Here is a 16,966-nt window from a genome sequence, read left to right on the forward strand (position 1 = left end):
GGGAAAGGAGGGGAAAGTAAGTGTGTGGATAGTCTGTAAGTGAACAGCATGAAGGCAAACAGAAAAATCAAATGCAAATTCCATTTTAATTAAAAAAAGATTTATCAGAATAACAAAACCAAATCCTCTTGGAAAACACTCACTGTTCCAGATACTCATTCAATTCCCGAATGGCCTCCACATTTTTCCCTTGGGCTTTTCGAATGGCAATCTTACGCTTTCTTGCAGCCTATGGGTTGATATTAATAAAGGATTAGGCCCTCATGATTCCCCGGGTTTTTGTAAAGAAGGTAATTTGGCTGTGCAAATTATTATCTCAATGCCAGTGAAATTCCATTGTAGAACCAATGCTTAGTGGGAGTTTATAAACATACCCCATGACATCCCACTGGGGGATTCAAACACTGCTCTAACAACCACATATGCTTTACTTTGGGTGTGTATATTGTATGCATCGTTTCACCCACATAAATAACCAGCCAGATTCTGATAATTACAAGCCAGCAGGGAATCCTAATCTTTATCCAACCTAAAGTTCTTTACTCTGCCTCATTCCCAAGATCTGTATCCTAAGAGGCAGAAGGAGAGTAGAGATTAGGGAAAGAAAGCTCACCATGACCAGCTGAATGTCATTATATTCAAATGCTTCTGAAACTTTTTACACAATTTTAAGGGGAAAAATTATGCTTGTCGTTCAAAAGATTATTATAGGTCCTCAGAGAAATAAAGCTTACATGTTAAAGTTTTAAAAATGATAAATATAACAACCAAAACCATTTATTTACTCATATAATCAAATACCTATCAGAAATGTATTGTTTGCCAAGTACTGTGCTCAGCAATGAAAGCATAAGTTTAAAAGCAGACAATTCCTCACAGGAGCGAAGGCAAAGTCTCGTGAGAAAGATGCATTACTTTAGCAAAACATTAAAGCAGTAAAGGCAATGACAGAGATTCTTGGTTGTTGTACAAGCAAAGAAAGAGTTCCAACACAAACTGTGGTGCAGAGAAAGGGGAAGTATTGGAAATAAATAAGGACCCAGATGTGACAGCTGGAATAAAACAGAAAAGGCAAGTAGACATTAAGAGAGCAAAAGAAGAAGCTATATTTGGGACAATGCATAATAGGAAGAACTAATTCATGAATAAAGTCATAGACAAAATTGGCACTGGAGATAAGTGCGACTTTATAGAGAAATTTCTAGAAAGGGGCCAAGCAACATGTATAAATTACTAAATTTGCATCCTATCCACCCTGGTTTAATTCTAACAGAAGGATAAGCAATAAAGTATACTATAAGTACAAAGTTAAGCTTGTCAAAATTATCAATCTGATAAAACACACACACATGAGGACCTGGCACAGTAGCCTAGTGGATAAGTCCTTGCCTTGGAAGTGCCAGGATCCCATATGGGCACCGGTTCCCATCCAGCTAAATGACTGAGGCCTGGGAAAGCAGTGGAGGATGGCCCAAAAGCCTTGGGAACCTGCACCCGCGTGGGAGACATGGAAGAAGCTCCAGCCCCTGGCTTCAGATCAGCTCAGCTGAGGCCGCTGTGGCTGCTTGGGGAGTGAATCATCAGACAGAAGGTCTTTCTATCTCTCTGCTCTGCCTATCTGACTTTCCAATTTAAAAAATTATTTTAAAAAAACTCACAAACACTAAAAAATGCAGAGCAAGTAAACTGGATAAAGCCTCTACAATATTAAGAGCTAAATACTTTAAGGTAGGACCCTGCTTTGGTTCTGAAAAAATACCAGTGAATTTCAGATAAATAAGAGACTCGTAACAAGTAAGGCTGAAAAAAATACAATAACGATAATATTTTCATAATGAAAACATCTTAAGAAAATTACATGTTTGATTATTTAGCTCATATACACCAAAGGTCTAGTGTAATGTCTGTCACAGACTAGGTACAATTAACTTTTTTCTGAAATTCAGCATGTAAAACAATAAAAACACCACAATAAATCCAAGTTAAAAAATGAAAAATTCAAAAACAAAAATCTTAGGATAGATGAAGCTTATTCACAAATCTCTATGGGGTGAGTAATATGTTGTTGGATATGTTAAATCTAAGATTCGGTGTTACATCTTCTAATATTTTTTCTTCATTTAAATTATTATGATATATTTTCACTGGCTGTGGAAATTCCCTATCCCCCTCCCCAAGATGCCTCCACCCCACTGAGCTCCCCTATATTAATTCTGTGGTATAGCAGCCCTAAGTCCATCACTGTGGGCATGGACAATGACAGAACCACCATCTTACTGTCAAGATAGATTCAACAGTTTTACTGGGAGTCCATCTTTGATCTAGAAGTAGAATTGCATTCTATCTTGTATCCTTACATCTGAATATGACAGACTCCATTACACAATTACTATACAAAACCTTAAATGAAAAGCCACAAAACAAAATCAACAAAAGGAAGTAAAATAGAAATTTACAATGCCATGAAGTTAAATAATATGCCACTGGAGGACCAATGTGTTGCTGAGGAAATGAAAACCATGAACCATTATCTTGCAGAAAATGATGCTATTGCATAATCTTTGAATCAGTTAAGAATTTAAAATGAAACAAAAAAAACTGTTTAAGAAATGAAAATAAAATCAAAAGCATCAAAATCAATGATATAGTTTCCACTGATCTTTGATGGCGAGATGGGTCTCCTATAGGCAACAGATAGATGGGTTCTATTTTTATAATCCAGTTTACTAATCTATGACGTTTGACTGATGAGTTTAAGTCCTTCACATTTAGGGTTAATATGAATGAGTGGTAATTTGGTCCTGTCACTTTAGCAATGGGTCGTTCATTTAATTTAATCTCTTTATTACTTTCATTGGAATGCTCTTTACATCTGTCTTTGGTTTTGGTGGGTGCTATTACTTGTCTGTCAAGAAAACATCTTAAGTATCATCTATGGAAGAGGCACATTTTCTGAGCTTTTCTTTACTGTGGAAGAATTTTCTTTCATTTTCAAAGACAAAGGAAAGTTCTGTTGGGTACATTATTCTAGGCTGACAAATATTTCCTCTTAGAATCTAGAATATGTCGCTCCATTCTCTTCTGGCCTACAGAGTTTCTTGTGAGAGGTCAGTTGTGAGTCTGATTCAGATTCCTCTGTATGTTCACTGACTTTTTTTCACGAGCACATTTAAGGATCTTTTCCTTATGTCTGACTAAACAGAGCTTTGACTATTGTGTGTCATGGTGAAGATTGCTTTTGTTCAATCCTAACGGGAGTTCTGTGCCCCTCCTAGATGTTGTTTCCCAATTCTTTCTCCATAATAGGGAAATTTTCCTAGCTTCTCTTTCTGCGCCTTTTGGAACATCCATACTCAATATTGGCCTTTTTAATAGTGTCTCTAAATTCTTGAATTTTTTTTTAGCTTGACCCAGCTTCGCTTCCAGTTTTTTATTTCCTCATTGTGACAAGAAAAATATCTTTCAATTCTGAGATTCTTCTGCTTCATTTGTTCTATTACTGAGACTTTCCATTGAATTTTTAATTTGCTCCACTGTATCCTTCATTTCCAATAATTCAGCTTGATTTTGTTTGTGTTGCTATTTCCTGTGTGACACATTCCTTAAATTCCTTGAGCTCCTGTATGTGCTTCTCATTGTTGATAAGCTTTATTATAAGCTTATCCCCCATTTCTTCTAAGTATTCTTCAGTTAACTCTGCCGTTAGCAAAGCCTTTTGTTCCCCTGCAGGAGGGTTTTTAGTAATATTCATTGTGTCTCTCTTCTGCTCCTGGTCATTGCAGTTCTGGTTAGCAGATTCCTCTCTTCAGGGCAGGTTTCTAAGCTGGGTCACTCACAGGTCTACAGGTCAATTTTACTGATTATGTTTGGTACGCAGTTCTTTGTATGCAATCACTTATACCACCCCCTCCAGTAAGTTTCCAGTCTGGATTCTTGTATTATGCCTCCACCATGGTCTCCATTGCCCCAGCTCCTGGCTCACCAGTCTCCACCTCTTGCAATCCCCTGCTGAGGCTGCATCATTGTCTATGCAACCTTTCTCCCACTCCTGGTTGGAGCAGTTCCCAGAATTAGGGAAATTTCAGGTATCCTAAATAATTAGGTTGTTGGTGATGCTGATCTTGCTGGAACTTGCTGGCTGTTAGGTCTGAGGGCCACTCAGATGTATTTTGACCAGTACGATGTCACAGCTGGTATTATTTTCCTTGTGGGACCAGTGCAACGCATTGAGCTGTAATTGAGTTAGCTCCCAGTTCAGTGCAAGTATAGATCACCGTTGTCCCAGCAGCTTTTGCACCACTGTACAAAATGGCCCCTGGTGTGCCACTACTAGGGTTCCTGATCTGTTGGCCATTAGGTCTAGGGGCTACCCAGACTTATTTTGCATGGAACCTGTAGGATGCCACCTTAGTGCAATACACTGAGCTCAAAATGAATTCACTTCCAGCTTAGTGCATGCACAGTCCCATCCATCCCACAGCCTTTGACTCCCTACACAAAACAGCACCTGATGGGGCGCTGGGCTGTGAAATCCACCTTGTTCCTGCACCACCTGTTTGGGGTATACTGCTCTGTCTCTGCTACTGGTTGAATGCAAGAAGCAGCTCTTTTGTCTGTGTTCACCCTCAGAGCTCCTGCTGAACTCCCCTTCGCACCTGGCTGCTGGTGGAGCTCTGTCAGTGGAGCTCAGTTCACCACTCATCTACTGCCACTTGGGTATCCGGTCACAGCAACACCACACTGTTATCTCTACTGCTCTCCTGTGTCTATTAGTTCCCAGGTGCCCCTGTGCCACCAGCCTCTTCTCCGCTTATTTCCTGGAATGTGCCCTCTTTGCTTCACTCTGGCCAGTGATTCTCCATTTGTTGAAATGTGTCCTTACCCTATTCTGCCATCTTGATTCTCTATCTTCTTATACTCTAAAGTTTAAAACCAACTTCTAAATGGTAACTGCTTGGCTACGCAAAACCAGTTCTCCTAATGAAAATATACACGACAGCTTCGAGAAAAATCTACTTAGCAATCACTATCATAGAGATAAAATTAGATTATTAAGTCATACACTTCTTTGTTAAACAGGATTTTCCAATTTATTTCTTTTAAAGAAAAATAATATAGCACCACAATTTGGCCCAAGATGCTTCTTTATTTATCATGATTGTTTTAACTAGCATTAAGCAAGAACTTCATTTTTAGCCAAACAGATTAACAAGGACCAGATTTACACTTCTGCCTAAAACAATCTAAGAACTGGATTAAAAATATGCAATCACCATTTATAAGGTATAGGGTATCAGGCAATGAAACAAAAACATGTTAGCTTGATTTTTATTGTTTTGATCATTGTCTTCAGTTTCAGGGGTGCTGTACAGGCAGGGAAACTCAGGTTGAGCCCAAACGTGTCCCACATTTTAAGGGAACGAGCTGAGAGTTGGAAAATTAATGATGCTAGAGTTTGCCAGAATATTAGAGAAGAGAGAAATACATGAAATAATGACTGTGCAGCTTGACAGATTCCCCCTTGAGTGCTCGGCTCTGGGCTCACCAGTACACTGCACGCTATAGCAAACTACCCAAGGACAAGGAAGGAATCAACAAAAAGATTAGCAGTAAGAGTGCCAAGCACTCACATGGGACTGAATAGCACCTCTTCCACCACTCAGACTGAAAGTATTCTATTAGGGTGAGCTGAATAAAGAACCCAGGGAAAAAATGGCCTCAGGGAAGAGGAATAATCGGCCTTAGTCTAAACAATGTTGTAATCCTAAGGACCTTAACTGTGTCACTGCAGAGAGCACAAGAATAGTTGTAGGCAAAGAATTCAAAAACAAACGGGAGCCAAGAACTTTTGAGGATGATGGCTTTTGTTTACTATCTTGTTCATGGCAGTTTCAAAGGTACATACAAAGATCAAAACTTAAACTAAATATCTTACATACATTCACTTTATACTATGTCAGTTATATGTCAAATTAGTTAAAAACAGGAATAGGCGGAACGAAGGTTAAGTCATGAATATTTATAAACTTTCATTTTGCACTCCCCTCATGCTTTATCTCCTGTTTAAAAAAAAGTTAGTGTTTCCATAATCTTTTCTGTATTTCTGGTGTGGATCAATATTTACAAGTTGCTATTTCTTAGCAACTGTCCTATATTTGTAATTTGAATACTTGGAGTTGAAACGTCTGTTATAAAAAGCACTTAATATAAATGCAATCAATTCCAATATACATCATTTAAAATCTTAAAAGCAGGGGCAGGTATGGTGGTGCACTAGGTTAAGCTGCCATCTAAGCTGTCAGCATCCTTTATTGGCACCAGGCTAGAGTCCCTGCCACTCCATTTTTTCAATCCAGCTTCCTCCTAATGTGCCTGCGAAAGCACCGGGCATTCAGTTTGGAGACAGGGGCAGAGTCCAAGCTGCTGGCTGAAATATCTAATACATCTTACATTACATATACAACTATAATGCAAAGTCACTGGCTCAATGAGTTAAGACAAAGATGGGAAGATCTCTCAGTTTCTGTATACTCTCACAGGACAGTATTGGACACTGAAGTGTAAGCATATTTCAACAAGTTTATAAAAAATGTAGTAAAAATATAAATTCATCTAGATTAAAAAAAAAACCTGAAGGTAAAAATGTGTAAGAGATCTTCAAAACTTCATAGAAAATGCATATTATGAAAAAACTATGTTTGGGAGCAGCACAGTGATGCAGTGGGTTAAGCCAATGGCAATACTACTAGTGTCCCACTGAGTGCCAGCTGGAGCGCTGCCTGCCGCCCTTTTAAGGGAGCAGCAGCTAAGGAAAGCAGTAGGCTCCCGCACCAGTGTAGAAACCTAGCGGAGGCTGTACCTTCTGGTTTGGGCCTGGCTCATCCCTGGCCAATGCAGCTATTTGGAAAGTAAAATCAGTAGATACTTCTAACTCTGCCTTTCAAATAAACAAAATAAATATATATATTTTTAAGATTTATTTGTATTGGGCCCGGCACGGTGGCACAGTGGTTAAGGTCCTCACCTTGCACGCCCAGGATCCCATATGGGCACTGGTTCTAATCCCAGCAGCCCCGCTTCCCATCCAGCTCCCTGCCTGTGGCCTGGGAAAGCAGTCGAGGATGGCCCAAAGCTTTGGGACCCTGCACCTGTTTGGGAGACCCGGAAGAGGCTCCTGGCTTCGGACCGGCATAGCATCGGCCATTGCGCTCACTTGGGGAGTGAATCATCAGACGGAAGATCTTCCTCTCTGTTTCTCCTCTCTGTACATCCGCCTTTCCAATAAAAATAAAAATCAATCATTAAAAAAAATGAATTTATTTGTATTGGAAAGTTAGATATACAGAGAAGAGGAGAGACAGAGGGGAAGATTTTCCATCCATAGTTCATCCCCTATGTGGGTGCCAACAGCCACAGCTGAGCTGATCTGAAGCCAGGAGACCAGAGCCTCTTCTGGGTCTCCCACGTGGATGCAGGGTCCCAAGGCTTTGGGCCGTCCTCTACTGCTTTCCTAGGCCACAGGCAGGGAGCTGGATGGGAAGTTGGCCTGCTGGGATTAGAACCGGCACCCATATGGGATCTGGCGTTTGGAAGGCGAGGACTTCAGCTGCTATGCTTCCGTGCTGGGCCCAAAATAAATCTTTAAAGAAGAAAGCTATAGTTGAGCTTCAAAATTTTCTGCACTAAAACATATTTATTGCAATTCTTTTTCCATTAACTTTTTGAAATGTACTTATAGGCATGAGCTGTACGGCTGGGAAGGATCTGAGCAGCAGAGAGTGATAATTACATCTCTTCAACACACACAGAATCAGTTTAGGCAACACAGCAAATTCTAGGACTTGAAAACCGTTTCCCTTCCTGCCGGTCTTTTGCTTTCTGGACATTTCCTATTCAGTTATCAATTTCTTATTTACATACAGAACAGACTGTGAATAATCAGAAGCACCCTATCTTCCAAAAGTTACGTTAAACTTTAACTTTGAACTTGTAACCAAATAATCATCATAAGATCCAAAAAGGTTTCTTTTGGCTGTTGAACTTCACCCAAAACACACACACACAAAAAGCCTGTAATAAAGCCCAATTTGTTTATCAAAGCTCCCCCTGTACAGTATTTCGTAAATAGAAAATATATTTAGAAGATTTAAAGAAATAAGTAAAAATGAGAAACTGACAATGGAAAGATTAGTAAAATGATGAAATTTCTGGAAGTGCAACAACTAATTGTCATGTATTTCACACTACCTAGTCTGAATTCCATTCGTTACAACTGTATCTTTATTCATGATTAACAGCCCTAAGCTATGAAATACACTAAGCCTCCTATTCAGAGCTGCCTACTTAATAGTGACATAATTTTGGGTAAATCCCTCAGATTCTTCATGATTCTGTTTGCCCATAAAGATAGTATCTAGAAAAAAATGTGGTGATGCATAACAAGATGACACATATAAAATGCTTTGGTTCAGTGATGGTTTATAAATGTTACTTTTTACCATCATAATTTTCAATTTATTACCTTTTTTTCCACCTCTTTCCTCATATCACAACCTTTGCTTTGTAGAAAGCTAAAGTGTTATTCTAAAGAATAGAAAATGTATTTAGATCATGTAAACTCTTTAAAATGATCATGCTACATTTTTAGATCAAAATTTTTAAATCATATCAACTCTTAATGATATCTGTACTCTGCCCTCCTAAAGAGTAGATTTTCTGCTTCACCAACTCAAATAATTCAATTTTTGCCCTGACTAGTACTGTGAACTAACAATATGGAGGTATTCCGAATTCAGTCTCAGTTCTGAAATTGCATCCACAGTAATGAGAACTACTGTACTTAAGGAGTATTATGACCACATGAATCCCATTCTCTGGTCTCTAAAGTTACAACAGTCACAAATGAGGAAGTTAGAGAACAATATTTAACTATGTGTTATTATACACCCTGAAGTGGAATGAACTTACTAAGCACATACCCTACTTACTGTGAGACAGAAGCAAAAAGCAAAACAAAAACTAAATTATTAGCATTTAATTTTTAGTAATAGCTCAACAAAACAAAAGCTATTTATAATCCTGACCTTTTTGCCAATACATGGTTAAGCAGCAAATGAGTATTTTGGAAACCTTACACTCTTAACGTTTGAAAGAGTGCATGGGAGCACTTTGATGAAAAGAAAGTGGTGCATTTCATGAGAATTCTTTTTCACTAATATCTTTGGTACTTACGACTACATAATTTTGCAACAACTTTTAAATTTTATTTCTAGTAAAGTCAGACAAACAGAAGAATTTTTTATAACAGGTAGACTTTCACCTGCCAAAACTTTCCCTTGGATTTTCTGTATTGCAAGAATTCTTTGAAAATAAGAACCTAAAAACTTGCAGAGAAAACTCTCTTAAAATGAGATAATAATAAGTAATAAAAATAGAAATTCATTATTTATGTAGGATGTCTACTATAAGAAACACACGAAAATCACTAGAGTACCAACAGGGAAATCACAGAGATTTATGACCAATAACTGAATTAACAGGCTTTACAAATTACACATTTAAAAAAAATCCCCATGCTAACATAATTACTTAAAATAACTTACCATTGTTTCAAGTATTAAGCACTTTAGCAAATTAAAATTCAAGTCATATCAACAGAAAAACAGGTGTAAAATGAGGGAAACTTTTCATGAGTCATTACTATGTGTTAATACACAATGTTTCCAACTACAACAAAAGCCTCAATCTTTTACTTAAAAATTCAAAAATTTCTGTTTTATTTCAGACACATGTGTGCATGGCAATAATGGTATTCTCCATTAAAATTATTAAAACATGTAAATTTTCTCTAAATTTTCATTGTACAAAATGGAAGCCTGAGGAAAGCTTTTATACTAATTTTAAACTGATATGTTCTCAAGTTAAAAAAAAAAAGATCGCACTATGGGATTTTTTTTTTTCAAAATACAAGAGTTTATATGGACATACTTAGAACATTCTTACTCAAAATCAGGGTACAAGTGGCTACCTCAAGGAAAACATGGAGCTCACAGCTACACAGGTGAGTATCTTCTTATTCATGAGGTGGAAAATGCAAAGCCAGAATACCTTCACTATTTCACATATTAATTACTAAGATTATTTCCTTAATTTTTCATGAAGGCAAGTAAAACATAAACATATAAACTTGATGAAAATTTTCATAAGCTTTGACATAATACAAAATCACAAATTTTTAAGGGTTTTATACAAATACATAGTCAACCTTATCAAATTTCTACCCAGTTTTTTTCTAATAAGAGAGCTTCTGCTTCTAGAAGTTAAATTTTACCGGAAAGTTTCAAATTTATTTAACACAAAATGTGGTTCACCATGAACTACTTAAAATAAAACAATAAAGTCTCATTCCAAATGTATCTTTCCATTATTTCTTGAATGAATTAGTTTTTCCTTTTAAATTTAGCTTTTGATAATCTTAAATACAATCCGCAAACTTACAGTGTTAGTCGGGTCTTCTTGTAAAATTCGATCATACAGCTGTATAGCATCATCATATCTATTTAAAAAAAGGAAACATTAAGAATATGAATGCAAAATAAGATAAGTAGATTCAACTAAAGGGTTGGTTAAAGAAAATTACAGCAGCTTTACTTAAAACAGCTCGAAAGCAGAAACAAGTCAAATATCCTTTAAAAAAGACTGCAGTAAAATATACTTACATATATTTATGCAATGAACCATTACTGAGCAGTTACCAAACATACAAAACCCAAAAACAGAAATCAGACCGTTAGGTGCCTGGCACTGACTATAAAATCACACAGAGCTTTTTAGCAGGACAGAATTACTGTTTTAAATTTATTTTTGCAGCGAACGAACATCACCTATTTTATAACACAGATTTAGGAACATATTTCCCATCCTACTCTCCCTCTTCTCAGCATGCCCCTTTCATCCTCCTCCTTATTTATTATTATTTTTAAATTTTTGTTAAGATGTATTTATTGTCACAGAAAGTCAGATTTTTAGAGAGAGAGAGAATGAACATTTTTTGCATGTCTTAATTTCTCACATTTGTCTTAATTTTTTTTTGTAATACCATAAGAGACCTTTATCCAAGGGGCAGGTCGTATGACAACAGGTGCTTACGACACCAGCATCCCACAGTGCTGTGGCTGATTCAAGTCTGGGCCACTCTGCTTCTAATCAAGTTCCCTGCCAATGTATCTGGGAAAGCAGCAGCAGATGGCCCAAGGTCTTTGGACCCTGCTACCAATATAGGAGAACAAGAATGAGTTCCAGGCTCCTGGCTCCTGGCTCCTGGCTCCTGCTTGGCCCAGCCCTAGCTGCTTCCAGTATTTGGAGAATAAACAAGTGAACAGCAGAGCTGTCCTCTGTCTCTGTCACTCTGACTTTCAGGTAAACAAGCTTTCAAAAAAAGAGTTAAGTTCAAGAAAATAAACAGGACAGGACAGCTCACTAATTCAACTAACAAAAAAAAAAAGCACAGCAGAACATAAGAATTAATAGTATCAAAGATGAAAAAGGGAACATAACAACAGATACCTCAGCCATACAGAGAATAATCAAAAATTACTACAAGCAACTATACGCCAACAAATCAGAAGACTTCCAAGAAATGGATAGATTCCTGGACTCATATCATCTACCAAAACTAAGTCATGAGGCAACAGAAAATCTAAATAAACTTATAACTGAGGCAGAGATTGAATCAGCGGCATAAAAAAAGAGAGTTAAGACACCTTAATCTCTTGTATAGACTAGTACAATAGCTCTCAAGGTGTTTTTTTATTTTTTTTGGAGACAATTCATTCCACACTCATTATTAGTCATCTTAGAGATAAATTCACTCATTACCCTTAAATTTCTATTTTCCTTGGACCTTCGAATCAAACTCTTTAGTACAGCACATAAAAATCTTAACACAACCAGTACTGTATCTCAGGTTCACCCATAAAGAACTCCATCACAACTTACACTCCAACTATAATAACTCCTAAATCTATTTCCTACAAATGTATAAAATGTTTAGAACCGATCACATCTTACGTTCCAACTACAATACTCTCCTGAATCTGCTCCCTGTACATGTAAAAAAAGACTTCAGAGTTTAACAATGGAACAATGAGATGGGCCATGCAGGTCTCTACACATGCTTGAATGAGAACAGATTAGCTTTCCTCTTTTCTTTTGCTAGGTTAAGACTAATTCCCTAGTGCTAAGGATCAAGACGCCTCCCACTTGCTTCATTTTGAAGTATATTTACACATAAATGAGTGGGAACAAACACTGAGAAGATGGAAATATTTTTATGAAGAGTAACAAACAGAGAACAAAAATAAGTAAATTGTCCATCTGTGGCTTAGTTGATGCTAGAACCATGATTTGAAGTTGAGTTTAGTTCAAAGCACAATCCTATTTCATTAGGTTAGAGACAGCAAATGTATTATACTCTTACATTAAGTTCTGCTTTCTAAGAATAGCTGGCAAGTTTGGCCATGAGTTTAACTAACAAATTGGAGAGCTCAAGAGCAAAGGACCTTGTACAGTCAATTAATGACGTGCCATAATGACTTAAGTAGGTCACAGAGTTCCAAAGATCTGATTACCTTTCCATGGCTTCAAATCTCATGCCTGTTAATCGCTTGACTCTGTGACTGCCAGGGAACTGTCTTCTTAACTCCTGAAGACAAAACTGAAAAAACAAATGTTTTTTAAAGCACGCAGAGTAATTACATTTTATATATACTAAATAACATACTAAATAAATATGAAATAACATACAGTCTTCAGTGTATCTTCTTGAATAACTTCACTAGTGCCACCAAATATCATGAACCCAAAGTAATCGCTGATGAATAATGGAGTAAAAGGAAAATAGGAAATTACAGTGATGATAATTCTTTTTCAAAAATCAATCATGCACTTAACTGAGAAAATCAGCAGACTGGGACATCCATTAACAACTCTTCAAAAGCTGTCATATTACTCTGTCTTAAAACTTTCTGGAAGCCATTGTGGTGGTGTAGCAAGCTAATTATCTGCCTGTGAGACACATATCCCATGAGCGCCAGTTTGAGTTACAGCTGCTCCAAAACTGACCATATGGACCATACGGATAGTAATTCCTGTCTCAGCTGCTTCACTTCTGATCCAATTTCCTATCACTGGCCAGGGGAAAATGTGGAAGAAGGCCCAAGTGTTTGAGCCAGTGTTTCCCACAGCGGAGACCTAGAAGAAGCTTCTAGCTTTGGCCTGGCCCTACTCAAGTCACTGTGGTCATTATGGAAAAGAAACAGTGAATATAAAATCAATCTGGGACTTTCAAAGAAATAAACTTTAGAAAGAAAGTATGACTTAAGATATTATACTCCAAATTATCTATTCAGTTACAATTACTCTTAAGAAAAGCATTCAAAGCCAGTTACAAACAACATTTAATCCAAACCACATCCTAAGACTTAACTTCTTATATATAACTCATGAATCTAATTAAATATGGGATAAAATTTAAATACCTACCAAGGCCAACTCATCCCGACCATGGTCTAAGGCCGCAATCATCACCTGTTCATATATGATCCAAACTAGACACATAAAGGGGGGGAACAAGCTGAATTTAATTTAACATTCACTGAACAAATTACATTAATGAATTCATCTAGCTTCTGATATTTTAAGAATATTACTTAAAAATAAAATTATTTTATCACGTAATTTCCACAATTAAAGAAAGTATCCCCACAGGCTGTCAGTGAAATAAAATAGTCAAACATCCTTTAAAGTAAAAATTTTGATTATTTCTTATCTTTACTGTTGTAAAAGATGCTTTATGAAATACATTTCGACCAGATCAGAATGTCTTTACGAAACAGAGTGGCTGAATGGTTGACAGCCTTATGAACTTGACAAAAAATGCCATTTAGCAACTTTACTACTACCCACAATTTTTAATCTTTTCAAAATACAGAAATTTCATAGAAAAATTCACAGATGTGAAAAGTACAAAAAAGCTCAAAAGATAGCTTTAAAACAAATGCAATCATAAATCATTAATAAGGCATGCAATCAGCCTAAATGAAATAAAGAACTTACTGTCATCTCCAAGTTTAGACGCATATTCATTAATCAATTCTTCTCCAACTTCCACAATTTGTTCACTATTTCGTGAGTTTTCTTCTCTCCATTTTCTCATTTTGTCTCGCATTTCTGAAAAAAAAATTTACACACATACTCACACTCATAATCTGGCAGATGTCCAAAACCTGACGAGAAGAAACCAATGTAGGATTCTCACCCTAAAGAAACCTGACCCCAATAAATTTCAGTTCATGACAAACTTCCTAGATTGTGGTATTCTACAGCAGCATAAGTGGAATCAAGAAAACACTAATGGCAGAAATATGACTTGAATAAAAGTATCTAATCCAGCCCAGCTCTTGTACTGTATTGCACTGAATGCTAATCTCCCCACAAATTGTTATGCTGAAATTCTAATATTCAATGTGATGGCATCTGGAGGAAGAGAAGCTATGAAGATCAAACCTTAATGAATGTCACTAAAAACAGGCACAGAAGTGCTGCCATTTTCTCTCTGTTCTCTGTCACGTGACAGAGGCAGGTTCTGTTAGAGACTCAATCGGCTAGCAGGTAATCCAAGAGTTCCTAGCCAACGTTTATTACAATATCTAGTCAGTGATAACATTTGTCAGAGCAGCCTGAACTTAAGACACACAGTTAATGTAGACTGTGTAACTGTCCAACATATATGCTTTCTTACTCTTTAGATTGAAAACCTGACATACTCATTTAAGTATCACCTTCCATCTATACACACAGATGCTCTGCACAGCTGAATGAAAAAATTGTTGAAAAGCCAATTAAAATGAACAATGTTTGGTAACCTGAGGAATAAGTATAAGAAACACATAAGATTGTCACCTTTTATGGTCATTAAACTTAGGTAGAAGGCCACAAAAATAGAATAAAACGAAATTTATAATTAGGTAAAAATAGACTCCAACTGAATTTCATTTACAAAAGTGGCTGTACAATTTGTAAAATCATCAGAAATTAACCTATGGTAAATCTATAATTAATTTCCTAATGAACCAACAAATCAGGTTGCCTTTAACTTCAAACAGAAAGTAACCCTGCCATGAAGGCTGAAAAAGCAAACCAGGATGTAATATCAAAACAACTTTTGGTAATTTGGAATTAAGGAGAAATCAGAAATCAGAAAATGAATGTAAAAGACAAATGAGTTTCTAACAAGTCTTTCATTTCTTACAAAATAATTTAAAGCTTGTTTTTAAAGATGGGAGAGAACAACCGAGAAACACTGAGTAAAAGAAAAGCAAAATGATTTGATCTGCACACTAAAACAGTAATTCTGGTATAGAAAATAAAAACAGAAGATAATCTGGGAAGGAATAAAAAATTAAAGGAAGCCAATTCAGGAAAAAAAAAAAAAAAGAACAAAGACTTTGGAGGCTTAGAGAAATTCATTGGAAAGATATACAGAGAGGAGAGACTCCGATGATTCACTCAAGTGAGCACAACGATACTATGCCAATCCGAAGCCAGGAGCCTTCAGGTTAAGCTTTTGTCCTCGACTGCCTTCAGGCCACAGCTAGCTGGGCTGCCGGGATTAGCCCATATGGGATTGCAAGGCAAGGACCTTTAACCACTTGTGCCACCGGATTTACTTATTGGGCCTGGCGCGGTGGCGCAAGTGGTTAAGGTCCTTGCCTTGCACGCCCAGGATCCCATATGGGCGCCGGTTCTAATCCCGGCAGCTCCACTTCCCTTCCAGCTCCCTGCCTGTAGCCTGGGAAAGCAGTTGAAGACGGCCCAAAGCTTTGGGACCCTGCACCTATGTGGGAGACCCGGAAGAGGCTCCTGGCTTTGGACTGGCTCAGCTCCAGCCGTTGCGGCCGCCTGGGGAGTGAATCATCGGAAGGAAGATCTTCCTCTCTGTCTCTCCTCTCTGTATATCCGCCTTTCCAATAAAGAAAATAAAAAATAAATCTTTAAAAAAAAATTTTTGAAGTTGCAATGTAAAAAAAAAAGTCAAGCAAATAATCCAGTGTTGAAGTATCAGTACAAACTTCTCCAGCACCGACCTTATTTATTTAAATTTATCATTATTATTTTAAGATTTATTTATTTATTTACTGGAAAGTCAGATATACAGAGAAGAGGAGAGACAAGAGAGAAAGATCTCCCATCCACTGATTTATTCCCCAAGCAGCCACAATGGCCAGAGCTGCGCCAATCTAAAGCCAGGAGCCAGGAGCCTCTTCCAGGCCTCCCACACGGGTGCAGGGTCCCAAGGCTTTGGGCCATCCTCGACTGCTTTCCCAGGCCACGAGCAGGCAGCTGGATGGGAAGCAGAACCACCAGGACATGAACTGGTGTCCATATGGGATCCCGATGTGTGCAAGGTGAGGACTTCGGCTGCTACACTGCAGTGCAGGGCCGGAGCACTGACTTTAGATACGTATGATAATTCCCAGCCATGACAAACTTGAGAGTGTAGCACCCAAACTGAGGTGCTGAAATGCCATTTCCCACTAAAACACACATGAACTTCTCAAATAGTTACTTTCATATACAAGGCCAGACATGAGTAATCATTTGAGAACAGTTTTAAAATGTAAGCAGGTAATTGCTATAAAAGTCAGGGTGAGGCTGATGGGGGAAGTGAGAGCACCACAACTGGAATGAGGTGCCCACCTGAAAGGTACTTCTGGAAGAATAACAAGGATTTGTTTCTTGGGCTGGGCAATACTTTCTGAGATGTTCACATTATAACGAAGCATAAATTTTTTTTTCCTTTCCATTTAATTTGATAGTAAAGATGCTTAACGCTCTTCCTCGCTCCCAAAACAAGAGGAAAAAAAATATGGAGGGAACAAATTTTTAACACTACAGATGAAAGAAA

At 37.4% G+C, this 16,966-nt stretch overlaps 1 protein-coding gene across 1 annotated transcript in view; it reads right to left on the reverse strand.

Annotated features, from left to right (window-relative positions):
• The window catches only part of LOC121167057 (ER membrane protein complex subunit 2), a 45,154-nt gene that overhangs the window by 16,844 nt on the left and 11,344 nt on the right, over window positions 1-16,966 (reverse strand). Inside the window, exons 2-6 of the mRNA XM_040996430.1 lie at window positions 14,116-14,229; window positions 13,543-13,607; window positions 12,630-12,715; window positions 10,498-10,555; window positions 144-229 (exon numbers count right to left, since the gene is read on the reverse strand). Of these exons, the coding sequence (XP_040852364.1) occupies window positions 144-229; window positions 10,498-10,555; window positions 12,630-12,715; window positions 13,543-13,607; window positions 14,116-14,229 (409 nt within the window). The remainder of the gene's footprint in view (window positions 1-143; window positions 230-10,497; window positions 10,556-12,629; window positions 12,716-13,542; window positions 13,608-14,115; window positions 14,230-16,966) is intronic.

This window comes from Ochotona curzoniae, unplaced genomic scaffold, assembly GCF_017591425.1.
Source record: "Ochotona curzoniae isolate NIBS_2020 unplaced genomic scaffold, NIBS_Ocur_1.0 patch3, whole genome shotgun sequence".
In the NCBI taxonomy this organism is placed as follows: Eukaryota; Metazoa; Chordata; class Mammalia; order Lagomorpha; family Ochotonidae; genus Ochotona; species Ochotona curzoniae.